Source organism: Ceratotherium simum, chromosome 5, assembly GCF_057802395.1.
Source record: "Ceratotherium simum simum isolate JZ-2026a chromosome 5, ASM5780239v1, whole genome shotgun sequence".
Classification (NCBI taxonomy): domain Eukaryota; kingdom Metazoa; phylum Chordata; class Mammalia; order Perissodactyla; family Rhinocerotidae; genus Ceratotherium; species Ceratotherium simum.
The window spans coordinates 88418990-88446212 of NC_141904.1; the positions used below are offsets into that span (position 1 = coordinate 88418990).

Consider the following 27223-nt stretch of genomic DNA (forward strand, 5'->3'; position numbering starts at 1 on the left):
GGAGACTGGCGGAGGCAACAATTATAAAAGAGCCCGTCTGCCCCGAGCATGGGGCCGCCCCGGCTCTCTCCACCGCCTCCCCCTTCCGACAGCTGCAGGGGAAGATTGGCTGAGCAGGGCTTGTTTGCAAATATGACTCATTTCTTTGATTCTAATAAAGCCTAATGATACGTGCCGAGCTCCCAGGGGCTCTGGGAGAAATGGAGGAAGGCATGGCTCCAGCCTGATGGAGGGCATTTGGCCAGATCTGGCCCCACCTGTCTTCCAGGGCCAGGGGTGAAGCAAGACCCTCGGGACAGAGGTGACCCCAGAACAGGGACGAATGGGATGAGGCGGACCGGGGGCAGAAGCTCTGCTTCCCCATCACAGAGTGATTCAGAGCTAAATTATAAAGCCAGTGTGAAATGACTGTCCCTGGGGCCCAGGTGGCTTTCACAGGGATCTGGAAAAGGGTGTCTCACGGGTTCCTGCTGAGAATGGAGCTTTAGCCTTGCAGATGGGGTGGGCATGGGAGGTCCAGGCCAAGAGAAGACCCCACACGTAACCTGAGAGTGGTCGCACACACAGAGTACAATGTTACCTGTGACTGTGGACTTGCCCTGGACTTACGGCTGGTGGGGACACAGACAGTGGAGGTGGCACCCAGTGTCAGAGGTCAGGGCTGCAAACTCTGCTACGTCTAGCTGCCTATGCAACCTTGGGCAAGTCACTTAACCTCTTTGGTCCTCAGTGTCCTACTGAAAGTCACGCCCAGAGGCCCTGTGCCCAGCACATCATTCGTTTTAGCTCTTTCACACTGCAGCCAGCTGTGAGGAGTCGGGACCACACTCTCTCCAGGTCTGAGAGGTGAGGTGACTGCCCCAAGGCCATCAGCTGGACTCGTGGGAGCCAGAGTCAGTCTCCCCGCCCTAGGGGACAGGAGCATAACCCACTGCTCTCTGCCTCCTCTCGTAAAACTGGAGAGGGGAAGGGCCTGGCAGGGATGTTCCATAAGGCCCTTCCCCGTCATGGGCCAGGAAGAAGTCTTCGCTCCCCCTGGAGCTTTGTCTCCCAGGGAGCGCTGACCCACATCTGCAAGTAGAAGAGGTGATGGGAAACAACGCGGGGCCGGGCTCTGGCCCGAGAGGCATGGAGACCAGCCTCTGAGAGGCTCCTCACGGCTCTGCAGCCCAACCAGGCACCCGCCAGTGACACCTCCGTAACATCCTAGCGAGCCTCTCTCAGTGGAAACCCTGGAGCAAGTCCCTGCGGGGCTGCTGGCTATTTTCAGGGGAAATTATGTAAGCTAAGTTTCACCCCAAAGGAAACCCAAACCCACTGATGGCTGAGCCCTCTGAGGCCCTCTATACAGTCAGTGCTTAATACATGTCCCAGCCTCTCCCACCAGCGTGTTCCTTGAACAATGTCCAGAAAACAAACTCAATCACATCACTCCCCTTCTCTATGCCTTCTATGGTTCCCCCTCCTAGAGAACAAAGCACAAACTTATCAGCCTGACATTTGAGGCCTCAATCCTTCTCCGCGGCCCCATGTGTCCTGTGCTCTAGCCAAACCAACAACTAACTTGCTGTTTCCAAATGCTCACGTGCTTTCAGAATGCTATGCCTCTGCAGGGGCTGTTCCATCTGCTGAGAATGTCTTTTCTCTCTCCTTTTCAGCCTAGTGAGCACCTACACATCCCTCAAAGCCCAGCTCATATGGCCCCTCCATTTGCAGATGGGAAGAGAGGCCAGAGAGGGGTACTGACTTGCTGCTCCAGGCTACACAGCCAAGTGGATGCAGACAAGGAATGAACAAGCAGCAGCAGCAGCACTCAGTGAGCACGCACTCACTGGGCTGAAAGGCTTAATCGTCTGGCTGGGTGAGGTCACAGTAAGGGAAAAGCCACGAGAGGGTTCTGAGGTGAGAAATGACATGTTGGGATTCATACCTGACTGCAGAGATGCAAGCCAAGGCAGGGAGAGCAGTGAAAGGCCAGGGCTGGGGTCTGGGAAACTGATGCTGGGGTCCTACGGGGTAGGGGGGGTACAGTGCAAGTACGGAGGGTGGTCAACTCTGGATATACTTGAGAGAGAGAGCCAAAAGGACCTGTGGACTGCATGTGGGATTTGGGGTAGAAAGGAGTTGGGATGATTCCTAGATGTTGTCCCTATTTAAAGGGATGCAAAGATGAAATGAAAAGACAGGGGCAGGTCCCTGGCACAACGCTTATGGGAGTCCATTATTCCACATTAGTTCTCTCTCCTTTCCCCTCTTTCATGCCCAAGAGAAGGGAAGCCTCCAGAAGGCAGGAGGTGGCCCCTTCTCACCATGGTGCCTGGCTCAGTGCTGCACTGAGCCGAAGCCCCTGGCCTAGCTCGCTGGCCTCGGCCTCTCTGCTCACACACATGTGGCAGGCCTGGTCTTCTCGCCTATGCCTGCTTTCCAGGCTCCTCCTCTGGGACCCCAGTCCTCCCCAGGGTTCTAGAAAGAGATTATTTGTGGGTGTTTGGATGGACTCACAAAGCTCTGCTAGAAGCTAGGGGAAGGGAGTGTGAAGGCTAGGGTGGGAGGTGAGCATCAGGCCAGCGGCCAGCACTCTCTGGACTGAGCGGGTCCATCTGGATCGTGTGGGGCTTGGGAAGGTGCCGCAGGACCAGGACATTTCTGAAGATAAACACTGTCTTAATGTCTCCCAGGCCAGGAAAGGGAGCTGGGGCACTCAGAATGGGGGTTCTGGAAGGCAGGGCCCTAGAACCCCCCAGGAGACCCCTGTCTGGGGGACAGGGAGGGGAGAAGGCACGGGGGAGGACTGAACACCCTGAGGACCTCATCGCTCACCTGAGCTCCTTCTCAAGAGCCCTCGGCCCTCAGAGAGCAGGGAGACGAGCAAAGAGGACAGCCCCTCTGCAACAGGGGGGCCACATGGGCACTTGAGAAGGGGCCGTTCTTAGTCCCCCTGAAGGTGACGTCACTCGAGTTCCAAATGCCTCTGGAGGCAGCTTTATCCACTATGAGGACATTAAATAAATAACGGCCCCCACCTATCCAGCAGGTTCTCAGGGCTGGCCATGCATGGTCTTGTTCAATGCGGGCGGCCCTCCAACCCTGGGAGAACAGCTCTGAAGTCCAGGCGAGGATGCCGAGGCCCAGAGAGGAGAAGCCACCTGCCTGAGCTAGAAGTGGCAGTGAGGGTTCGAATCCGGGCAGCCAAGCCATGCCTGAGGCAACGGGGCCCCAGCCGGCGCCCGCGTGGCTGGCTGAGTGCCAGCATCCTGGGTGGGGTGGGCCCTGGGCGGTCAGGCTGTGCCAGCAACAGCAGAGCACACACAGGGCTGTGGTCTCGGGCTCCATTCACGTGAAGAATGAAGTGCCTGCGTTTCTTTGTCTGTAGACTCAGCTCCCCAGAGGGGGAGGCTGAGTGGGGATGAACACGCTTGTAATGCCCTCTTTGTCTGCGAGTGGAAAATACGTACACAAGCCCCAGGGATCCGTGAGCATACATGGAAGGCCCGCTCGTCGTGATGGAGACACGGACCACCCAAGCGAGGGCCGACTGACCCTTGCTTGCCTACGATTTCCCAGCCCCGGCAACTCCCTCTTCTGTGGGCCTGTTCCTGGGCCAGGTTCTTGGAGGTGCGGGACACCCTGGAAACAGCAAAGCCACACACAAAAGAGGGGGGTATCATCTCACGATGACAAGGGACCACCCCCTTCCTTAACACTGTCCCTGCCCTGGCTCTCAGCCTCCATGCAAGGCCTTCCTCGGTTATTTCCAGATTGAGGGGGCCACACCCAAGTGCTGAGCCCCACATCTAACAGCTCATGAAGAGAAGGGAAAGTGATGCATTAATATATTTTTGATCAGCCTCCAAGCCAAGATTTGTTAGACTGGTGTGTTAGAAGGACTTCCCCGTATGTCAGCTAAGAGTTCCCCGGACTTCAGGCCTCCACATTCTGCCTTTCTGATGTTTGTCTTCTGTATATACTCCTGCACTTATTGACTATATTGTGGTAAAGGGTAAAAATGCCCATAATTCTCCACTCTTCCCATAAAGACACAGAGCCTATTTCCCCACCTCTTGAATCTAGGTTTGTCTTGTGGCTTTCTTTGGCCAATCGGACATTAACAAAAATGATGCAAGCAGAGGCCTGAAAAGTGCTCCTGCACTCGGGTGTTTCCATTTCTTGTTTTTGGAATGCTGAGCCACCTCTGAGCAAGCCCAGGCCAGGCTGCAGGGTGATGAGACCACATGGACCCGCTGCCCCTGGCACCCCAGCCAATAGCCAGCCAATCCCCAGAAGAGCTACCCCAGGAGGGAGCCCAGCAAAGACCAGAAGAACTGCACAGCCAAGTGCAGCCCAAACTGCCAATCAGCAGAACCATGAGCCAAATCAACGGGTGTTGTTTAAAGTCTGGGGTAGTTGTTACACAGCAACAGCTAATTGATACATATTTTTCACTCTACTCACCCTTTTGCTTGAGTAACTACTTCAGCTTCATATATGCATTCTTTTCTGTGCAATAACAGGTTTGATTTTTTCTAAATTTTTTTTAGAATATTATTTTTTTTTTCTAAAAATACATCATTTTCAGATAACATAAGTACATACACCTGCTTTCGGGAAACAGTCCCTACAGAGATTCCATGGGTATAGGGATGATTCATTCCCCTCATTTGACAGTGAAAGAAACTGAGGCTCAGAAACGGGCAGTGACTTGCTGAAGGTCAAACAGCCAATAAAATGGCAGAACTGGGATCTGATGAGACCAAAGGCATGGATTCATCTCCAAATCTGTACCCTCCTTCCACCCACCCCAAGACAGTGACTCCCACTTCGCCAGGGAGAAGATGAGGGAGTGGGCTGTCCTCTACGCCCCCACCCCTACCCTCCCCTCCTTCCTTTGGTGAGGCTGGCCTTACTCCCAGAACTCAGTGACAGGGGAGGTGAAGTTGCTGGTGTTGAGAGTGTCCCACAGGCTCTTGTTCTTGCGCAAAGTGTCTTCCATGCACTGGGGCGTGTTCCAGCTGTGGTTGCAGTGCGCCCAGGGCAGCTCCGACTGGAAGGACTGGAACAGGTAATATATGGCCCAGGCCAGGATGACGATGTAGTATATATTCAGAAGGGACACGATCACAATGGAGGCATAGCCGATGCCTGCAGGTATGAGCAAGCAAGATGAGCATCAGGAGGGAGGCCAGCCCCACCATGGCCACATACTCAACTGTAAGGCCCTGGCATCCCTAGGCCTGGGGCCAGAAGGGACCCTTCAATAATGACCAGCAAATAGTTGTAGGATGAATGGATGATTGGATGGATGGAGAGGTGAAAGAATGGATGGTTAGATAAATGGGATAGTTGGATGAATCAAAGGATGTACAGAAGGGGGACAGATCAATGAATGGATGGTTAGATGCATGAATGGTTGGTGGATGGATGAACAGATGGATGGTTGGTTGGATGGATGATTAGATGGACTGATAGATAGCTGAAGGGATGGATGTTGGATTGATGGACGGATATTTGATTTGTTAGATGGATGTATGGATGGTGGTTGGCTGGAAGGTTAGGTAGATTAATGGATGGATGAATGAGTGCATGGGTAGATGGATGGATGGATAGTCTAACTACTGACTAGTTTAATGGAAGAAAGGATTAACGAATCGATAGATTTATATGGATGACTGAATGAACAGACACACATGTCCTCCCATCCCTGCCAATTATAATCATAACAGTATTATCTTATGAGTGCATACTAGGCACTAGGCATAGGACTAAATCTTATAATAATAATAAAGCTACCATTAATTTGGGGCTTACTATGTGTACAAAGCAACTTTACACAGCTATGTCATTTTCTCTTCATAGCAACCCTATGGTGTAAGCATATTATTTCCATTTTATGGATGAGGAAATTGAGGCACAAAGAGATTAAGTAACTTTCTCAAAGTCACAAGAGTTAGCAAGAAGAGGAAGTGAGACTTGAACCCAGACAAAAGGCCTCCTGAATCTGAGCGCTTATCTCCTGCACTATACTGCTGAGCAGCTGCGAGCTCATCTATCCTTCCACAACCCAGAGAGGTGGGAACAGCTAGTACTTGTTGAGCAGTACTGTGAGCAGCAGCATCACATGTACAATGTACTGGCTGCTACCCTGGGTCAGCCACAGTGCCAAGTGACTAGTGTGTGGCTCCAATGTACCTGGCAAACAGTAGGTACTCTATAACAACTGGTGAATCGATGAACACCAGGCCCGGGTGACCTTTGTCCCATACTCACCAGAGAACAAGGGGCAGATCTTTCCCCAGCAGGTGATGCCCCCTTCAGAGGTGTACTGGCCTATGATTACCTCCAGGAAAAACACAGGCAGGCCGCCCCCAAACAGGAAAATAAAGTATGGTATGAGAAATGCACCTGTGGAGAGCAGAGTGGGGTGAGGGTCAGGCTGCGGCCGGCAAGGGGCGAGGCTAAGGGTGCTCACTCCCAACCCTCCCAGCCAGTGGAATCCCAGAGAGGGAGTGAGGGATGCAGGGGGTAACGGCTGAAAATTCTCTGGTCCCTGCCCACCTGTCCAGCTGGCATCACCTTCCAGTGTGCCCTCTCACCTTCTTCAAATCTACCAGGTGCTTTAAGCCTCCAAGCCTTTGCTTAAGCTGTGCCAACTGCCTGCCTGCCTTCCTTCCCCACATCTGTCCATCTGAATAAGGACTGCTCAGCCCTTAAGGCCCATCTCCAGGATGACCTCCTCATTGATGCCTTTATTTGCCCTTCCCCAGGCCCGCCCAGGGCAGGAAGTGGAGAAGAACTAGCTGGGAAGGGTGCAGTGATGAGAAGCAAGAGGTGGGCATCTCCACCCGGGGGTGGGAGCCAGGGGAGGAGCGAGGGACGAAGAGTCAGGGCACGGGTCCTACCTGGTGTCCACTAATGGCTTCAGCGGGTCCATAAACCCTTTGAAACTGTGGGCAACTTGGGTCTATGTGTGTGTGCTTTGTTCTGGGGAGCGTCTAGGGCACTCATCAGAGTCCCAAAGGCGCCTGAGACCTACAAAAGGCTAAGAAACCAGGCTCTAAGGCAGAAAGTCCTCAAAAGTGGTTCTCCTAATGCGGGCGGCATGTAGCAGGCCCGTCTCTGCCGACAGATAAGCCCTTGACGATGGGCAGTCACTAGAGGGAGCAACTCCTCCCTGCCCAGTTCTCACCAGCCCTTCTTACTGCACCAGCAAGAACGTCTCCATTGCGTGCTGCCCGACATTCACATCTCCTACAGGAGAGGATTCTAGCTCAGAGCTTCAGCAGGTAAAACAAACAGCAAAAAGCCCAAAGCAGCCAACTAACCAAGCAACCAGACAGACAGAGATCTTACATTGAAAAACTCCCTCCAAGGGGTGAAGGAGATCAAAAGGGACAAACTCCGGTTATAAGACAAATTAGTTCTGGGGATGTGCTGTACAGCATGATGACTATAAATAACAGTACCAGATCACATGTTTGAAAGCTAGGAGAGCAGATCTTCAAAGTTCTCATCAGAAGAGAAAAAAAGTGTAACTCTGTGAGGTGACAGATGTTACCTAGACTTACTGTGGTGATCATTTAGCAATATGTACAAATATCACATGACTATGTTGTACACCTGAAACTAATACAATGTTATATGTCAATTATACCTCAACAAAACTGGAAAAAAATAAAAATAAAAAATATCTTCACTGTACTTTTTTTTCCTGGATACCTTTCCCTTATGGCAAATGATACTGGTTCTCCATTTATGGGGGCACAAGCTTGCTTTTGAACTACATTTGGTGTAAGTTAGAAAAGCAAAAACAAATGGAAGGGAAGATATAAAGTAAGAAATTGTCAGAGGTGTGGAGCATGGGCAACTTACAAAGGAGTGTGTGAATGGCTGAGGTTTGGGAGACACAGGCCTGGCCTCGTCACCCCTATTCAGAGATGGCAAACTGGAGGATCAGAGAGGGTAAGGGATCTGCTCAAAGTAATACAGTAAAGCCCTGACAGAACACCACTTGATGCCCAGGTATGCTCACCCCATCTCGGCGGGGGGGTGGGGGTGGGGGTGGCAGGCTGACCCAGGGGAGGTCTAGGTAGGGGCCACCCCCACTCTGGCCCCACCTCCTCCTCCAGTGCCACTCTCTGCCCAGCGTAGGCTCACCTCCACCATTTTTGTAGCACAGGTACGGGAAACGCCAGACGTTGCCCAAGCCGACGAAGCCGCCAGCCACAGACAGCACAAAGTCGATCTTGCTGGACCACTTCTCCCTCTGCGGGGGCTTCCCTTCGGCCTCATCCTCAGGCCGTGTGCCCGGGCTCTTCCCTGGGGACGGCTTCAGGATGTCCTTGTGAAAGTCTTTCAGACACTGCAGCTTCTCCTTGCTGGCCATCTCCTCACTTTCTATGGGGGACAAATCAGAACCCAACGTGAAATCGGTAAGGGGGCCTACGTTGTCTTTGGCACAACCTCTTCCTTACCACCCACGGACCGGCTCTGACCTGCCCAGGCTGTCACCGGGGGCCCGCCATCCCCTTGTCTGTCCACTGCTCTGACAACATGCTGAGTGATTATGACTCCCTCTAGGCGATCAGGGACCTCAGGATTCAGGAACTGACAGGTTCCGTTCCCCAGGCACCTTCTGACAGAAGCACCGGGGGCCCATGTGTGTTGTCCCTGAATATCACACCTCATCCTGCACCTGCAGGCAGATAAGCACAAAGCCACCCTGGCCCTGGTATCATCTCTTACAAAATACGACACTCCTCAGGCAGTTCTAAGGCACCTTCCAAAGAACAGCCTGCCTGCAGTTTCTAGAAATTAACAGATGCTATTTCCAAACTTTGGATTTGCGTAGAAAATGACGGCTCCCATTTCACTCATACTTCAGCACAGTGCCTGGCCCACAGGAGGAGCTGATTCCTAACTGTTTAAAGAACAGATCAATGCAAACGAATGAGCAATAGGGTTTCAGGCTGGAATGGAAACAATATTTGAAAACGGGGTTTCCACCAAAGTATGGAAAATCGATGTTTATGAAATACATTTGCAATTTATCAAAGTCACACCACTGCAGCCCAGAAAATAAGGGATTCCCACTGGTGAGCATCATGCCAGAGTGCAGTTAATCTCCATTTGTCCACCCCTCTCCATCCACCCTCTGCCTTGCTTTGACCCCGCATCCTCCAGGCCCCCTTGCCCTCTGACTCCCTGTTGGGTTCAGCAGTGGGAGGCCCCAGAGGAGGTCAAATTTCTAAGTCCCTGGAGCTGTGCATGGTCACCCCCAGCCCACCCCTGCTTGGACCCCACTGCTCGGCCTTGAGGGCAGGAGCATCGTGAGTCCAGCCCAGAGGGAGGGTGTTTCGAGGCTTTATCCCCACATGGTGGAGGGCCACAGAAGACAGACGAGCTGGGGGAACCAAAGCTAGTGGGCCTCCCCACCCCTCCTGAGCCTCAGTTTCCCTATCTGCAGAAGACAAAGGATGATGGCAAAGGTGACCGACTCATAGCCAAGCAGCCTGAGACATAACTTGTTTCTCTTCATGATCCAAATTGGTGGGCAACACTGAAATATCAGATTTCAGAGAAAAGTTGAGATTTCTAGGTTCTCTTGAAAAATTGGATGGTCAGGCCATGTTGGGTTCACCCACCTTACAGCGACCATCAGCTGGACCAGATGCGGCCTTGTCACCTGGGCACACCTGGGCCAGCTCACCACCCAGCTCACAGGACATTCCCAGTGGACAAGGACCTGTCTTGTCCACCGCTGTGTGCCTGGAGCCTGGCGCACAGTAGGTTGTCAGACAAGAACCGTTGGGTAGATGGTTCCCAGGTGGAATCTGCTGGCAGCTGGTGCTAAATACAAACCAACCGTGTGATGCGGGCAACTCACTTGGCCTCAGAGCCTTGCCTGGTACAGGACGGGGTCCAGGCAGGGTGAGGCGGGGGCTGCCTGTGGACCTGGGATGTGGAGACGGGATGCGTTGGCCTGCCCCAGCAGCTGGGCCCACGGCGGCAATGCTCTGAGGAGCAGAGGCACAAAAGCACAACAGACCCCGGGTTCCCCCACGTCTCCTTCCTCTCCCTGGCTCGGGTGGGGGACCCCGATTGTTTCGCTATCTGTCGGTGAGCAGACCAAGAAAAGGCTTCCTGGAGCCGCCGGGCGGGCGACTCACTGAGCCCTTCCTCTGTCTCCTGGAGCGCAGACTGGCGGCGGCATCCGCATGGCCTTTCTTTGCCCTGCTCCCTCGGGACGATGCGGGGGTTCGGCCAGGCGTATGGTTACTGTAAAAATAGCCCGAGCAGCCAGCATTGTCTCAGTTAATGCGTGCAGCCCCCGATGGTTATCTGAGTGGACCATTGTGGGCCGGCTGGATGGGAGCATAATTGGAGGATGTGGGACTCAACTCCCTCCTAGTGGAGATGTTTTTCAGGGAACGACCCCTGAGCCTCCTCACCGAGAAGGGTTAGCTCCGCCCTTGTGGGCTCTCCTTGGATCTCTGGGCTGGAAGGCACTTCACAAGGTCAGCCAGGCGGAGTGGGGAGGTGGCCAGCTTCCACTCACTCAGGCAGCTGGGACTGGTGAAAGCTCTTCCCCAGTAGAAGCTGGGGTCTGCTTCCCTGTGGCTGCCCCCAGACCCACGTGCCACACTGGCGCTACACAAACATTGCGGGGGAGCAAGTTCCCTGAGACCCTTTGCTCCCGGCTCTGGTTTCCTCCAGCCCCTCTCTCCACTCAGGACCCCATATTCCTGACGCTGAGCCAGGATGGGGGGTGCTGAACGGGGCAGAGCCGGGGCCTGCCATGTGCCTGGCACTGTGGGGATCTCCCCCCTCCTCATTCCCAAGGTGTATCTGGAGATGAGTTCCTCCCTCACCGGCTCCTGTCCCACCTGCAGCTGCTGCAGTACAGGCCCACCCGCCCTCTGAGAACACAGAGCCAGCAGCCTGCCTCTGGCTCCCTCAAGCCAGGCCATCATCCATGGCCTCACCCAAGACTCACTCATGCCTAGATGAGGTCAGACCCAGGTGCGAGTGCCTCAGCTCCCTCTCAGGGGCTCTTTCCAAGCCCCTCTGGGGTGTCTGACCAGCCCCGTACCTGTAAAAGTCCACTGCAGCAAGACCCGCTGATTCTGCCTCCTCCACATTCCTGGCATCCACCCGCATCTCTACTGCCATGGCCACCACCGAGCTCCAGGCCCGCCAGCCCTCTCACAGGCATCAGCAGCAGCCTCCTCACAGGTCTCCCTGCTGCTACTCAGCCCAGCCCTCGTCTCCAATCAGTTCTCAACACAGCAGCTGAAGGCAGCTTAGCAAGAATTCTCAGACCATAATACCCTCCATCACTCCTAGAAGAAAACACAAGCTCCTCACTACCGTCTACCGATCCCAGCGCGGGCCCCTTTTCCTTGGGACACAGAACTGCTTTAGTTTGTCCCATTCTTCAGGCTCGGGCTCCCTGCACAGCTGCTCCAGGCCCTCTGGTGGCAGCCTGGCTCCTGTAGGAATCTGAGTGTGAGCCCTGACCTAGAAGCTGAGAGACAGCCAGCCACTTGCTGGCTGGGTGAGCTCAGGCAAGTCACTCAACTTCTCTGGTCCTCAATGTCCTTATCTGTAAAATGGGGATAATCGTGCCCATCTCAGAGGGATGTTGTGAGGACTGAATGGGGAGTTGCCTGGAAAGTGCTTAGAACAGAATTTGGCATGTGACAAGTACTCCTTAAACAGCAGCTGCTAGTAATACTGATGTTATGACTGCTATAATAATTGTCGGGTCCTCCCTGACCTCGGGGAACGGAAGGCCTTAATCCTACTCAGGGTGAGATCTGCAAGGCCCAGAGAGGCCAAGTGACGCTCCCAAGGTCATGAAGCTGGTAGTGACAGTGGCTGTGATGTGCCTGCACCCTCGGCTCTGCTTCTGCTGTCCCTCTGCCATCCCAGCCTGTCTCGGATGACACCTTCCCTGGAGTACCTCGTCCATCTCTGCAGACTCGCGGTGAGGCCCACTAATGCTCGCCCACGGCCCCCAGCAGCAGCCCCTGGTGCAGTACACACTTAGAAAGGAGTCCCTCCGCAGGCGTTCCAGCAGCCCGTGGCCTTGCTGGCGGCCGCCGGGGAGCTGTTTTCCTTGGCGCCGGGCCCGGGGCTATTTTGTAGCAACCATGATACATAATTCCCCATTTTAAGAGCTTCCTCTTCGGTTCTTACAGCTACAAGTGGTTAGAATCTGCTCCAATACGGCCTCCAGGAAGAAGGCTCCCTCTTTGCCCAGCTGAAACTCTCCTTATCTGTTCCAGGAGCTGAGGCCAGAACCAGCTGTGCCTGAAGACTGACTTGCAGATCACCTGGTCAGCTTCGGCACGCACACGGGCAGTCAACCTGGCGCCAGAGACGCCACGGGTTTATAAAATACTCCTTTGCTTCCCTCAACCGAAAACAGCCAGAGCTGTGAGCACTTATTCTGTGCTGAGCTGCCTATAAACAGGTTTCTCTTCACTCCTCAAACATCCTTACTGTGGAGGGACTTTCAGGACTGGTCACAGAGGAGGGGGGCTGAGGCTCCAGCAGGAAGGTGGATGGCCTCTACCCATGGGATGGAGGCGGCTCTGCCTTCCTCAGCCTGATGCCTAAGGCACTGGAGCAAAACTGAGAAAGGAGGGGCCTCTGCACTGCTTGCAGATGGGGACGCTGAAGCCAGAGGGGAAAGGACTGCGCAGGTACAGAGCGAGCGGCAGCGTGGGGTTGGGGACCTGGCGTCGTGCCTGCCACAGTGCCCTCCCACCCTCTGGCCCAGTGGTCTACCCACCAGGCACGGGCCCTGAACTGAGCTGCAGATGCTGCTGCAGCTGCCTCCCCCAGCGTCTGCCACCTCAGGCCAAGGCTTTGGGGAAACCTTCCCTTGCCTCTTCTTCCAGGACAAGTGGCCCAGAAGCTGGGGTTCCCTGCCTCGCCCTCCCCTGCAGAACCTGAAGCTTTTCAAGAGAACAGTCCGCTTTCCACACGGCTCTCTCTGGTAGTGAACAGTGACTTAAATCTCTCGTTGTCGCTGACGTAATCACTCAGGAGCAACCACTACTTGTTAAAATAAGAGGGCAGGGACTTTTCCTCTTTTGAGTACACCCCCACCCCAAAAGGGCCTGGCACACAATGGCTTCTAAGACCCATCTCTGGGCTTGAGGGACAGTTGCTCTTTCTCAGCAAACCTCTGAGGGTTAGGCAAGTGGTTCCCAGAACCCCAAACTGGGACAAGGGGAGACCTGGCTTACAGACCCATTTTATAGGTGGGGAAGCCCAAGACCTCAACAGACCCTCACCTGTTAGGCCTGTTACGGAATCAGGCACACGGCTGGACCCCTGTCAGTCCTTTCTAGAGCAGGAGGTCTATCTTCCTCTCCTTTCCTCATCTCTCTGTCCACTCCAGAGCCAGTGTCCTGGGCTCACTGAGGCCACTACTAAGCTGTGTGACCCGGAGCAAGTAACAACCTCTCTGTGCCTCGGTTTCCTCATTGGTTAAAAAAATGGGGGTAAAAATAATACTCACTTCATTGGGATTAAATGGGATGATGCCTGTAAAATGTTCAGCCAAGGGCCTGGTACATACTAAGTGATCAATAATATTAGCTATTCTTGAAGAAAAGAGCTGACCACATCTGGGATTTTATTATACTACGTGGCAGGCATTGTATCCTGAGTGTTTTAAAAAAAGAAAAAGAAAGCAAGCTGCATTTATTGCGCGCTGACTGTATGCACATTTATTTATCACCATGCTAAGTGTGTTGCAAGCATTTTCTTAGTTAACCCCCTCCATGGGAGCGATTACCATCCCGGTTTTGCTGACGAGGCTCAGAGAGGCAAGGTCACTTGCCCAGGGTCATATAGCGAGTAACGGGCGGCTGGAGCTTCAAGCGGCTCCCTAAACCCCATGCGCTCAACTCCTCGGCTGTTTTGGATCACCTGCTTTAGCAATGTCACAAAGTGAACTCAGGTCTGGTGCCTGTAAGCCAGCTTCAAGCCACGGGACTGGGCTGACGAATTAGGGGAGGAGACGAGGGCAAACAGGGAAGTGAGGGGCCGCACGACAGAGACGGGGCAGGGCCTGGGGACCAGGGAGCAGTCAGTGTGCCACAGGGCTGGGCTGGGCATCGACACAGGCAGGATGGATGGCGATGTGGACTGGGGCCTTCCCCTACCACACAGGGACATTCTCCTAGACTTCTCTGATAGATCTGGAGGGTCTCCCTCCAGCACTGTCCCCACACGTTCCAGGCGAGGGACAGATTCAGTGAGTAGGAGGGCTGGGACCCACCAGTGACGTCTGCCATGGGCACGCTCCTCACACACCATCCTGGCCCTAGGAAGTGTTTCACAATTAAGCACCAAAAAACAAAAGTGAGTTGTATTAAGAGCACTATATCACCCTCCACCTAGGGTAGCTGTGTTTGAAAAGAAGTAGAAATTAATCAAAGAAAGGTTGTGTTTTGTGGGTTTTTTTTCATAAAAAGGTACACCTTTAAAAGATGTAATCATTTGATTGAATCATGTGGTCTGTATCCTGTCTTGGTTATCCATTCCTAACTCAGGCTAACTCAAGTATGACAAGTTCAAAGGCCTCCAGGGGCCTGGTGGGCAAAGGACAGAGTACAGTGGGGAGGCCACAGGGAGGAGTAGGGACTGTGGCAAATGGGAGCCTGAGTTCCAGCCCCGGGCAGCTCTCTTCAGCTCCAGCTACTGATGGGCCCACTGGGGCTGGATCCTCCAATTTCTCAAAAGATGCTGAAATTCTGAGATGTATGCACATACACATTTTCCAACATCTAACACACTGCGTGAGCCACTGCCCTCTCTGGTCATAGCACTGCCTCACATCACAGCCACAGCAAAGCGCAAGACAGGCTTGCCTGGGGATGCTGACCAGCCTGGCCTCCCAGGCCCGATGGCTCGCCCCAGTGAGGTCATCCAGGAAGCCCGGCATTGTTTTGCCCGGAACAAAGTCGAAACAATGAGCAACAATATTCTGGTCTTAGTGAAAGTGAATTCCATTTGGGGACTTGTTTTCAGTATGACATCTCTGGGAACAGGGCTTATCTACCTGGGATTCAGTGTCTGTGGCAAAGTCCTCCCCTCCCCTGCTCTAACTGCAACCCCCCACCTCACGAAAGCTTGGGCTACCCTGAGAGACCCCCCACCTCTGCTGACAGCACCTTGCGTGCCTCACGCTCAGCCTTCAACCTACAGAAGCGTTTACTTCTGCCCAAGCCTCATGGACCCTCCTCTTTCCCAGATCAGGAAGCTAAGGCTCAGAGGAGGGTGTGGCCCAGGTCACACGGCCATGAAGCCATCAGGATTTGCACCTAGAGCCTGACTTCACGCCATTGGTACCACGCTGGGGCAAGGTGACCTCTGGACAGGGACCTACCAGAGCAGGTCGTACGCCTTGGTCTGTGGTTTGCAGAGGAAGAAGTTGGTGAAGGTGAACAGATCTTGCAAAGAACTGGCCTCTGGAACAATACTGGGAGGGCAGGATGTGGCCCAATGTACAGCCTCCTTGTCCTCTTCCCCTCACAAAGACGGCTGCAGGTAACAGGTTAGGGACTGGGTCCCAACGTTCTTCTTATCTCCTTGGAGGGGGCAGGCCCTCACCCAGAGCCCAGAGAACCACAGGCGGACAGCAGAGACGGAACAAAAAGGAGGACGTACGAACCGAAGGGTGGGGAAAGGGAGGAAGGCTGAGCAGGCTCCTCTGCGGCAGGGCTGGGCCCGGGGATGGGCGGGGCCGCAGGGGCAGGATGGCCAGATGCTGCCCGGGAGGTGACAGCAAGCTGGGCACACGCCATACCCAAAACAGAGGCGCCAGGCACCGGCAGAGCAGGCCACTGAGTCAGGGGACAGGCAGTGGTCTGGGGTCAGGACACAGTCTAGTTCTGGTTCTGCTGGGTCTGGCAGGCCAAGTATTTCCCCTCCGCATCTCGGAGCCAGGGGTAGAACGAGCAGGGTGGCTTTGGCAGGCAGTGACTGGTGGGTGCTATTTACTGAGAACCTGCCCTAGGGGCCAGCACTGCTTTAGGAACGGGGCATGGAGGGGAGCCCCAAGGAGCTGACCCTCCAGAAGGCAAGACGGACACTAAACACATACATGAATCAATGTTTACGACCAGGGCCAGCATGTAGGAGACAACCAAGCAGGATGAGGTATAGATGACGGGGACACAGGGAGTCTGCAAGGCCCCTCCGAGGAGGTGACGTTCATAACGGCAGACACTCACTGGGGACTGGCTCTGGGCAGGCCCTGTGCTAAGCCTGTTCAGGTACCAACTCATTTATTCCCCTCAGAAGCCTGGATGAAGGAATGAGGCCCAGAGAGGTGAAGCCACTTGCCCAAAGTCACACACCTGGAATGCATTTGAACCTGGGCGATCGGCTCCAGGGTCGATGCTTTTAACCACACTGAAGCTGAGATCTGGATGGCAAACATCTGCGGGAATGGTGTTCTCAGAGCAGGGAACAGTATGTGTAAAGAGGGCCACACTGGGCATGGTAAAGGAAGAGAGAAAAGGCCAGTGAGACAGACAGAAAGGGGGCACGAGGCACGGGGTGACCTGGAGAGGTAGGGCCTGGCGGCCAGCCTTACAACCTGGGTTTATCCCAAGGGCGGTGGGAGACCCTGGAGAGTCTGTGCTGCCCCAGCGAGGACTCGACCCATCCGGCTAAAGGCCCCGGCTTGTTCCTGACCAGCCCCTCCTCCACTCTGGGAGGGCGTCCGACGGCCCACGCCGGGCTTTCCCCGTAGGCGGTTGCTAGCGGGGACTTTCTAGCAGGGGCCCGTGGAGCCCGAGCCCTTACCCCGACACCCTGGAGCCACCCAGCCCCTCCTTACGGGCTGAGTCCCTGTGGAACAGGCTGAAGGCAGCTGCTGCTTTTTGCAAAGAGGGACCAGCCAAGGATGGGTGGTCGTCAGAACTCCCTCCCCTTGCCCACCGGCCATAACACGAGTGACACAGAGAAGAAAATGTGTGTGCGTCTTATGCATCGGGCCTAGACCCTCACCCTCCACCGGTGACGCCCATGGGTTTGGAGAGAACAGGGCAGCCTTCAATGCTGCTTGATGGCGGACAAGTCCCTTCTCTGAGCAAACAGGCACTCCCTCACCTGGGGCCGGTCAGGAGGAAAAGACCCAAGCCCCAACTGTCCCTTGCTGACCGGGCACCTACTACACACTGGGGTATAGGGTCACCCACCACAGGGGTATAGGGTCACCTTCCTGCCCTCGAGGTGCTAACTCCCAGAGACAGGCGGAGGGGCTCGTTTTGTTAAAGCAACACAAAAAGGATTCTACAACTTCAGGACGGGAGTTAGCGTCTGAACAAGAGAGGCTTCGAGGAGTAGGGCCTGTGACCCGCTCCGGCTGGGCCACGGCCTTCCTGGACCTGGACTCCTGGAGGAAGGCGAGGGTCCAGGAACAGTCAAGCCTCACGGATTCTGTCTGAGGGGACCTGGACCCCGAACACCACTTAGTCGAGTGCCAGGGCAGGCCGCCTGACACCCAAGCTCAGCTGCAGGAGGCGGGGCAGGGAGCGGAGGCAGCGCCGCGAGGCCGGCGGGCGCTCAGCGCCGCTTTCACACACAGGCGGTGAGTCAGCAGGCAACGGCCTCCTGGCGCTGACTCACAGCCACAAGCCTGTCACTCTTCTCGGCGTCAGCGGCCCCACCACCCCAGCCCGGGTTTGGCGGAAGCGGGGGTGTGGTGGGGTCAACCTCCATCCTGAGGCAGGCTCTGCAGAACCCAGGATTATTTCTGGAGGCCACAAAAAAGAGACAAGAAAAAAAGAAAGGCTTGGTTTCCAGTTCCTCAAACTTCCTCTTTTAGGCCGTAAGAACTGAAAGCCACCCTCCTCTCTCTGGCTGTGGAAAGCAAACAGAGGCCACCCCTCCCTGGCTCTATAGACACTGGAGAGGGACAGGCCAGCTAAGGCAGCTAGGGCGTGCGTGCCTGGGGGCCAACGCTCAGAGCCCAGCCACCCCAACTCTGCCACCCAGGCTCTGCAGAAGTCACAGCTCCATGGAAACCAGCCAGGGCACGCTCTGCTGTATGGCCTTGGGCAAGTTGCCTCTCAGCCTCAGTGTTACTGTCTATAAGATGGGCTTCATACCCCATCTACAGCCGTGAAAACTCCTAGCCCATTAAATGTTTGTAAACAAGCTCCCCGCTCCCACTGTTCCTCTTTTAAACATGTTTCTCCTCAACGAGGAAGGACCTTCTTCCTTCCTCGATCCACCCTTCCCTCACCCTCTCTTAGAAATTCAGCTCAAGGAGAGTTTGGTGCCTGTGGAACGAAACAGGCTGGGATTTAGCAAGACAGACATGGTGACCAACTAGCAACGTGTGCCACCAGCGCTCCCTGTTCCAGAGCAAAGGGGCTTGTTGCCTGGACTTGTGCTCCGCTTATCTGGAAGTCAAGTTTCAGGCATCCTCCACCATCTGGAGCCCACCCAAGATCCCCAGGGGCTACGGAACCACACATACCAGGCTTTCTCATGCCCCCATACATGGGCTCATGCTGTTCCCTTAGCCTGGCACACTGTTCCCCGAGCAACCCATAGGCAATCCCCCAGGACGATGTTCCCGAGGACCCCCCAGTGCCTTCCCTGGGCTCCGCGGGCCACACCACCTCTGGCCCCACACTCACCAGCCCCTGCTGATTATCTGCTTACTCCTCTGTCGCCCAGGGCCTGCTTCCCGACACCCAGGACGAGGCTCAGCGCTGTGAGTATTTGCCAGATGGAACATTCAGTGCTCAGGACTCTGGGGACACTCAGTGTAGGAGGAAATATCTTCCACCTTGTAGCTGTAGGGCTCCTCGCTTCAGGGGACAGAGCAAAGAGCAATGGCAGACGTTTAGGACATAGGCAGGGCTGTCGACAGAGGACGGGTGGGCCTACACGCCCTCTGATGAACACGAGGGGACGTGTTCCTGGCATCGGAGCACAGTTCCCCCAAACGGTCAAAACTCTACAAAGCTTTGCCTTTTTTTGAGACACAAGCCCCAAATCTTTAGGAAATCAATTTTCATTAAATAATGTGTTCCTTGAGCTTCTTCCAAAAATGACTTTGAAGTGAATTCTCCCCTCGCCCCCTAAAGATCTGCCAATGGGAATCCTGCTGGATCCTGCACAAGAACCAAAGGCTCAAAACAGAGCCTTACAGGTTTTGGCACACACAAATGCAAGCTCATTTTCTAGACGAGGAAACTGAGGCCCCAGAACCACAGCAGGGCTACGACAAGAGACACCAGCCTCTTTCACAGATGGACCATCAGAGCTCGATGGAACTTGTTTCACAGAGGGGAAACTGAGGCCAGAAGGAGGTGGGGGGGGGCTGGGACACTCCCAGTACCCCCAACCCAGTGGAATGCAGTGGGTGCCAGAGGCTGAAGGTAAAGCTCTTGTCCCAAACCAGGAAGACTGGACTCCCACCTAATTCCATCAGGTTGGCGGATGTCAGTACAGCAGCAGTGGTGACTTCCTGGGCTACAAGACGGTGCCTCACGGCAGCTACTGCTCAGCTAGAAGAACAACTCAGTATTAACATCCACTCCAGGGGCTGGGGGGACTCAAGGGAGGGCTGACATTTCTCAACTGCGGTCTTCTCCATGTGCAGACCATCTCCCAAGGCAACCCAGACAGCCTCCGTCTCCCTCCACCTTACGCCTCAATAGTGCCTGCCAAGAGCACAGGCTTGGGGATATGGCACAGCCTCCTCATGGCCTGTCACTCATGCAGCATCACAAAACAAGGCCACCCCAACCACTGGGAACTCCACGGAGGTGTGCCCTGAACTCTGCTCTCACCAGCTTAGCCAAGCTTGTTTCTAGCAATCCCCACTCCCTGACATGTCACCCTCAGCTCAAGAACTCTCAGTGGCTCCAGCTGCTTGGAGAATCTCTAAATTTCCCCACTTGGAATCCAAGGCTCATTACACATGTCTGCCCTGTCCCCAGTCTCTGCCGCTTTATTTCTCTTCTTGTCCTGCCTGGGTCCCGGGACCTCCTCACTCTCCCCAACATTACCCCATTCAATCCTGTGTGTTGTTTGTGGGTTCTCTTACATTTAGTGGACCCCACCCGCCTTGAAGACCTGGTCCAAGTGTCGCCTCCTCCAGGAAGCCCTTCCTGCCCACCCCACTCTTTCCCCTTGCCTCCTCTGGCCTACGTCACCCCACCGTTCACCAGGCGCTGGGCTCTTGCTTAGAACTGTGCGACTCTAGACAAAGTTCAAAGTTCCCCTTGGGTAACCTCAGTTTCTTCATCTATAAAACGGGCCCCATAATCTGTAAAACTTCCCCTCGCCGAAGTCTCTGGGCTCTTGGGCAGAGCTGGTGGATGACCAAGATTCTCACGTGTGCCTGAACATCAGCATCACCTGGGACTCTGGCTGAAAATGCAGACACCTGGGCCCACCCCGGACCTACGGACTCTGAATCTGCAAGGCTGTTAAACCAGCCCCCCAAGTGAATCTTAGAACCATGTAAAGTTGGAAACAGTGGTGCTAATGAACTGGGAGACGCTTGGTAAAGTGTAAAACAAAATCAACCAATGAGAAAGACCATTACTGGCTGATGATAATGCACGTGAGCGTGCATGGGTGCGTGCACATGTGTGAGCACGTGGATGGTCTCCCTTGCCAGACTGTGAGCCTCTGGGGGCTGGGCGAGCTCGGTTTTACTTCCGCCAGCCCCGTTAGTCCAGGGCCCACCCCAATACCCCTTTGCCAGACTTGATACTTTGCCAGAGGCCTCCTATTCCCTGGTGCCACTGCTCCTTACAGCACCCCTGGGGGATGGGCACCTTTGCCCCCATTTTACAGATTAGGAAACTGAGGCTCAGAGAGATGACATGACCTGGCCCAAGGTTACCCAGGAAGCAAGTAACAGAGCCAGGGTTTGAAACCAGGACCCAGCCAACACTCCTTTTATCTGCTTGCTAAAGTAAAAAGGAGTTTGAGACACAAAGGTCGGGGCTGACAGGTGGATTCCGGGGCAGGGGGCTGAGTGGGGTATGTCTGATCCTGCGGGGACAAGCATCAGAGACCCCCCCACCCAGGAGGGCGCAAAAGAAGCCTGGACTTGGCTCTGAAGCCTGGCAAGGGGCAGGGTCCAGCTGAGCAGGCCTCAGACAGCGCCTCCAAAGACAGGGACGAGGTGAAAGGCACATTGCCTGGGACCCGGGGACCCCTCGGCTGTCACCCCGGCAGAGGGAGTCACCTTTTCCCTAAAGTGGAGGCAACAGATGGGGCATCCCTAAAAGCAGAAACAGCTGTCCCTAAGTGCCAGCTCCCCAAGCACAAGGAACAACAGCAAGAAAGGCCCCAGGAGGCCATGGGGAGGCCCCAGCCCTGCCAGCAACCAATGCTCCACCAAGGCCAGGCCTGCCCCTCTCTGGGCTGTGGTTTAGCCCAGCTGACCAGGAGACCCCAACAGCTTGAAGTATAGTGACCTAATTGTCCCTCCCCACACACAGGTGCACACAGGGACACACACACACACGGAGCCCTCTCTCTCTCTGTCTCTCTGCAAAGGCAACCTCCCCAGCAGAAGATAATGCACACCATAAATAAACCTCTCTCTGCCTCAGTTTCCTCAAATATAGATGGGGAGAGTAACAGTACTTACGACTGAGGGTTGTTGAGAGATTAAATGAGCTAATATGTATAGACTGCTCAGAACAGAACTGGGGACAAGGTGTGAGCCACCAGGATGATGACCAAATGCATGCACATTCCCCCCAAGACCAGTGACGGCCTGGACTCACAGCAAAGGCCCTGCTGGGCATCTCCTGTGTGCCAGGCCCACTGGGCACCCTATGGATCATCTCAGGGCCAGGACCAGGGTCCAGACACAGCTCAGCCAGCTCTGAGATGTGAGGTGTCACCCTAACACCCCTGCCTCCTCCTGGCTGCCCCTTCCCTTCTATTCCAACTTCCTCTCCTCTTCTGCAGTGGGTGGGATTGGGGGGCCCTGGGGTCCCCCCATATACTTGCTGACTGAGGGATGACGTGAGTCCCACGGGCCTGGGGACCTGAGCATGGATGTGGAAACCTCCTGTCGCCTCCCCCACCTAGCCTTGGGATGGGGTCAGGAAAGCATCTCAGCAAGGGCAGAAGGCGGGCGGAGGAGCAGGCAGCCAGACCAGGGCCTGCAGCTCCCCATACAAGGTGCTGGTACCCTTCTGTCCCTTGGGCAGGGGCGCCTGCCAGCCGGGGAGGCAGAAGTTACAGGGGCTGGGGTCTGGACCTGAGAGCAGCAAAGGCTTTGCTGCAAACACTGCTGGGAAATGGGGCTGCAGAGTGGCTCCAACAACCACGGAGGGAGATGCAGACCAGCTACTGGGAGCAGAGTGGCCAAGCAGCCTCCCTTCTCCTCGCCGGTCACAGCCGGAGACGCTAGGCCGCTGTGAAAAAAACCTTTGGGAAAGGAAGGTGGCCCCACTGGTGTCCCCTAAGAAGGCTGCAGCTGCAGAAATCAGATACTCTGATCCTTCAACTACTCCTGGCAGCCTCGAAACCCCAGAGGTCCCGGCTGGAGGTCCCTGGGTGCCTGAGACCCCTCGGCTGGCCATCACTGAATGACAGATCAGCCCAGGACCCCAGTGCCCAGAGGAGACAGGCCTGAAAGGGGAAGGGGGCTTGCCAGGAAGCTCTAGAGTCAGGCTGCCAGGGATCAAATCCCGGCTCTGCAATGTGACCTTGGGCAGCCTACTGTGCCTCAGTTTCCTCAGCTGTAAAACATGCCTGATAGCGGCATCACCCTCCCAGGGCGGAGGGGTGACCACATGAACTGATGCAGGTAAACCGCTCAGCATGGGGCCAGGTGCATATTAAGATTTCATGCAGAACGGTGAACATCAATTCACACTGGAGCTAATCTCAGAGAAGTCTCTACTAGTAGGAAGGCAAGATAACAGCGATTATTGTGGTTGGCTCTCAGAGCCTTCCGAAGAGCTTCTATGCCGTGGCTGTCCAACGCCAGGCCTGTGCCAACCTGGGATGAAGCCTTCCCCAGCCCGCGGTGCAGAGAGAAAGCTAAGGGCACGCAGTCCAGGCCTGCGGTGGAAGGCTGGCAGAGCTCCTTTCTTCAACACAATTACCCCTACCTTCTAACACTGCAGCTTTCCTACTTTTTTATATTAAAAATGTCTTTCACAACATCATGGTGAGAGCAGATGGTCCCTTTTTTTAAATCACAATTAAGCGGTAAAATAAAACGTTTGCCAGCCCAAGGTTGGGCCACTCCACTCCTCAACCCCAATTTGTTTTTTGAACGGGTACTAGTTCATGAAATTCAGCACCGTCATCTGGTCTAATATGCCCATGTTACAGGTGGGGAAACTGAGGCATAGGTGCAAGAGCTTCAGTCTCCAATGTTTGAACTCTGGGCTCTTCACATCCTTTCCCACCTGCTTCTACTGTTCAGATGCCTAGGACCAGCTCAACTCCTTACTTATTTGGGGAGTTCTTTCCCAGGCCCAGGAAATCCAGAGCCACATGGAGGTCCTTGACCCCAAGGGAACGCCCTGCCTGTTCACCTGGCGATGCGCCTTCTGTCAGCTCAGGGGCTGAGAGGCTCCGTCAGGCAAGGATTTGGGCTGAGAAGGGGGTAAACAGAGGGTCCCACTGGAGGTCTTGGGTAGGCGGCCTGGGCGAACAGTTCCCAGCAAGGAGACCCATGGCCTGCTCCAAGCTGCACATCTCTGAGGAGGACCTCGTTCCCACCAGGCCCCCAGTGGGACCACTCAGCTCAGAACTCGGAAGCCCCGAAGGGCTCTGGCACTTGTTCCCTGCTGCCTCTCCCTGAACACCATTTCCTAGGTCACTGTAGCTGTTGCAGACCTCACAAGCTTGATCACAGAAGGCAGCCCAGTGTGGCTCTCTAAGGGGACAAAGTCTTCGTGAGCAGACGGGGACACAGGTGGACAAGCAAACGCGACTTACTCCAGGCACTGGGGAATGGGGAGCATCAGAGCCTGAGAGAGTACAAAAGGTGCCCAGCACCTCAGCTCTGGGCCTCAGAGTATCTGCTCACGAGGTCACAATGCCCCTTCCAACACAGCCCAGGTGCCCGGAGACTGCGTTCTCCAGAAAAATGCCACCATTAGGAATGTCCCTTAGCAGAACCAAAGCCAGAGAGAGGGTTCCTTTATCACAGAACTCACCGTCTCTACGCACCATTGCCTGGCAGGCCCTCGTCTTTCACAGCTCGCTGCCTTTTTATAGGCCATTCCAGACCCTGGAATGCACATCCCTGCTCTTCTCCCTCCTCAAATGCCACCTCCTCTGGGAAGCCTTCCCTGACCATCCCCTGCTTGTCTCCCAGTGGAACGAGTCGCTCACTGCTCACTGCTCATGTCTTCCTCCCGTGGTCACAGACTCATCACAGGGTGCTGTAGGGCAGGGGGCCGGCCTCCTCCCAGGAGGCAGCGAATGAGGAGGACCCTGGTCTACCATTGTCATAGCAACCCTCGGTTCTAACTCCCACTGTTGTTACATCCATGACACAAGAATAACTGCAGCTAACATTATGTGCCTGGCACTGTGTTGGGCACTTGATATAATTCAAACTAATAGTAATTTTTTAAATCATGGTAAATATTTTTCTTATTTCCTAAATCACTTTTCACTGATTATGACTGCTCACTTTTCTCTGACAATCAGTCCAAAGGTAACGAGACTTGACAGCATTTTCAGACAGTCTGAGAGGATAAAAAGCACACTCGAAATGTCTTAAATATATGGAAAAATCCTCCAACCTCACAGCCAGTTCCCAAGAGAAATAGCAGCTCCCTGGGCTGAGTGCCTGTGTGTGCCTGGCTCAGTGCTGGCACCTGGGTGCCATACTTTACCCATTTCTTACCAACCACCCTATGAGATGAGGAATCGCACCCCATCTGAGACTCAGAGAGGTTGAGCAACTTGACCAAGGTTGCACAGCCAGGAAGAGGCAGGGCTCCAGAGTCCTGGGTCCTCAACCACTGGGCTCTGGGGCATTTCCTGGCTGTGATCTTTGACACCAGGAAGTCCCCCTCTTCACCTGGCACAGGAGGAAACTGAGGCCGGCAGGAAGTGTAGTGTCATTTTGCAAATTAACCGGCTAGGGTTAGAATCCAGGTCCTTGAGTGGGCCCAGATCACACACATCTTGAAGGACTAGGACACAGCCGGCCTCAACCACAGAGCAGCAGCAACCAAAACAACCCACCTCGATGGGGCTTTGTGCTCAGTGCTTTCTGGGGACCTCCCCATTTACCTGTGTGTACCTGCTGGGCCAACCAAGTCCTGACCCCTCAGGCAGAAAGAGCTTTCACCAACTTAAATTCAGCCTGCCCAGAGCATCAGGTGGCTGATGTCCAGGGGTGTGGCTAACATCAATGAATGAGGAAGGGAAGGGACGGAAGCCAGGGCTTCTGTCTCTTTGCCCAGACCGTTTCTGGAAACATAACTGCCGCCTTCCGTCTTCCTCTCTCTCAGCCCCGGGGCAGCCCCCGACTCCCGACCTCCCCTGAGCTTTCTCTCAGCCAGACCCTCCTGCAAAGTATCCCCTCCCCTGTAGCCCGGGACTTAACCAGCTTGTTCACTGCAGACAGCCTGGGCCATCTGAAAACGTCTTCTGTCACTCCTTGGGGGCAAGGACACCTGAGATTTAGGCCGTGACTACAAATAGTCAAGAAATTCATCATTTTTAATTGACTCATCTATTTATTTGGTCAGTCAGGTCCTGCTGACCCCTAGATGGTCGCATTCTACATGATTCTTCCCCAATATTGTCAGTGGAGAGGAAGGACCCTCCTGGCCCCTCCAGCTTTGCTCTCTGAATTTCTCAACAGGCATCCCTCCCCCCGACCCACGAGACTGTCCTCTGCAAAGATGCTTTGCCTAGTTCCTCGTTTGCCTAGGCTGCGTCATCATAACAGATTTTAGTTGGCACCTAACTCTGCCACTTGCCAGCTGCAAGCAGTGACCTCAGGAATGTCACCTTCCCCTTGGGGCCTCAGTTGCATCACCTGTAAAATGGTCCATCTCCAATTACACAAGGGAAGGTACGAGGAAGTGCCTCCATACAGGACTGGATTTGCTCTCAGGAGAAACAATATGCCCCTGATCTCAAGCAGTTTCATGCCTACACCCCTTCTTAGCATCATCCGGCAAAGTGCTGGGAGACGCAGCAACAGACACCCACAGCTGCTCTGTCGTGAGGGAAAATAGCAGATAAACAGCTTCCCCAGCAGGTGTTCTGTGTCACACAAGCAGCCAAGGCCGCTGGCACTGGCATCCCCTCCCGAGGCCCCTCACACGCTCCTGAAACCACGCGAGTCAGCAAAACCAGGTGAGCCATCTCCTTGGGGGCTTCCTCTTGGGACCTCGGGCCACGCCTGCGACTCCACAAGCATGTTTGGCTGGTAGCGGCGCTTGTCCGTTTTCTTCCTGAGTAGGAGCCAGTTGTAAAACAACAACTAAACAACAGTCGCTTCCTTTAAGGAGCACCTGGAAGCATTAAATAGGGACTTCTGGTTCCTGGCTGGTTCCCCAAAGCGAATCAAGACCAACCGCTCGGCAGGGCACTTGGGGTCACCAGGCTAGACCACCCATCCGGCTCCTCTCGCCTCTCCCCTCCCCACTGCCCCAGAACAAGGCACCCCAGCCACCCCCGCTCCTTACGGCCCCAGAGCACCCACTCCACACTTTCACTCTCGGCCCTGCCTTTCCATGGGCTGTGTCCTCCACCAGTAATGTCCTTCTGTCTGGTGCCACCGGGCATGCTATTGTCATTCAAGGCCTCTGGGAAAGTCTTTTGAACTTCGTGTGTCCAAAGTATCTCCAGGAGACCCCACCGACAGATGCGGGATTTGTCTCCCCCTTGGCCTGGGAGTTCCCAGGTGGAACAGAGTGCAGCTCATCTGTGCGTCCCCAGGGCCCAGCCGGGGCCGGAGCCACAGGAAAAGTCCATAACTCTGACGACTGAATGAACCCACTTTCAATTCTCGGTTTTCAGATGCTTAGAGGTTTTCCCCAAACTTCCCCTGACATCAATATTCTCGCCTAGGCCTTCCCCCCCCTCAGCAGGGCTGGAGGGGGTTTGAAAACATGTGAGTTTCTCAAATGGACAGGAAAGGCCAAAGGGAAAGCAAAAGGTCGGCACCCTATGACTCTAAGAAGTCGGGGGCTCTTGTATCCATGAGATGATGGGTGCA

General features: G+C 54.7%; 1 protein-coding gene across 9 annotated transcripts in view; it reads right to left on the reverse strand.

Annotated features, from left to right (window-relative positions):
• SLC6A6 (solute carrier family 6 member 6) overlaps window positions 1-27223 on the reverse strand; it is a 79458-nt gene that overhangs the window by 31250 nt on the left and 20985 nt on the right. For 3 of the 9 annotated variants that reach the window (XM_004442940.3, XM_087431580.1, XM_087431576.1), the window contains 3 exons: window positions 8152-8391; window positions 6265-6399; window positions 4905-5139 (listed from right to left, as the gene is read on the reverse strand). In XM_004442940.3, coding sequence (XP_004442997.2) covers window positions 4905-5139; window positions 6265-6399; window positions 8152-8380 — 599 coding nt within the window. In that variant the 5' untranslated portion in view covers window positions 8381-8391. Of the gene's footprint in view, window positions 1-4904; window positions 5140-6264; window positions 6400-8151; window positions 8392-8489; window positions 8681-15403; window positions 15703-18671; window positions 18846-27223 lie in introns of those variants that run through there. The other 6 variants (XR_015552325.1, XM_087431577.1, XM_087431579.1 and 3 more) reach the window with 6 other exon arrangements.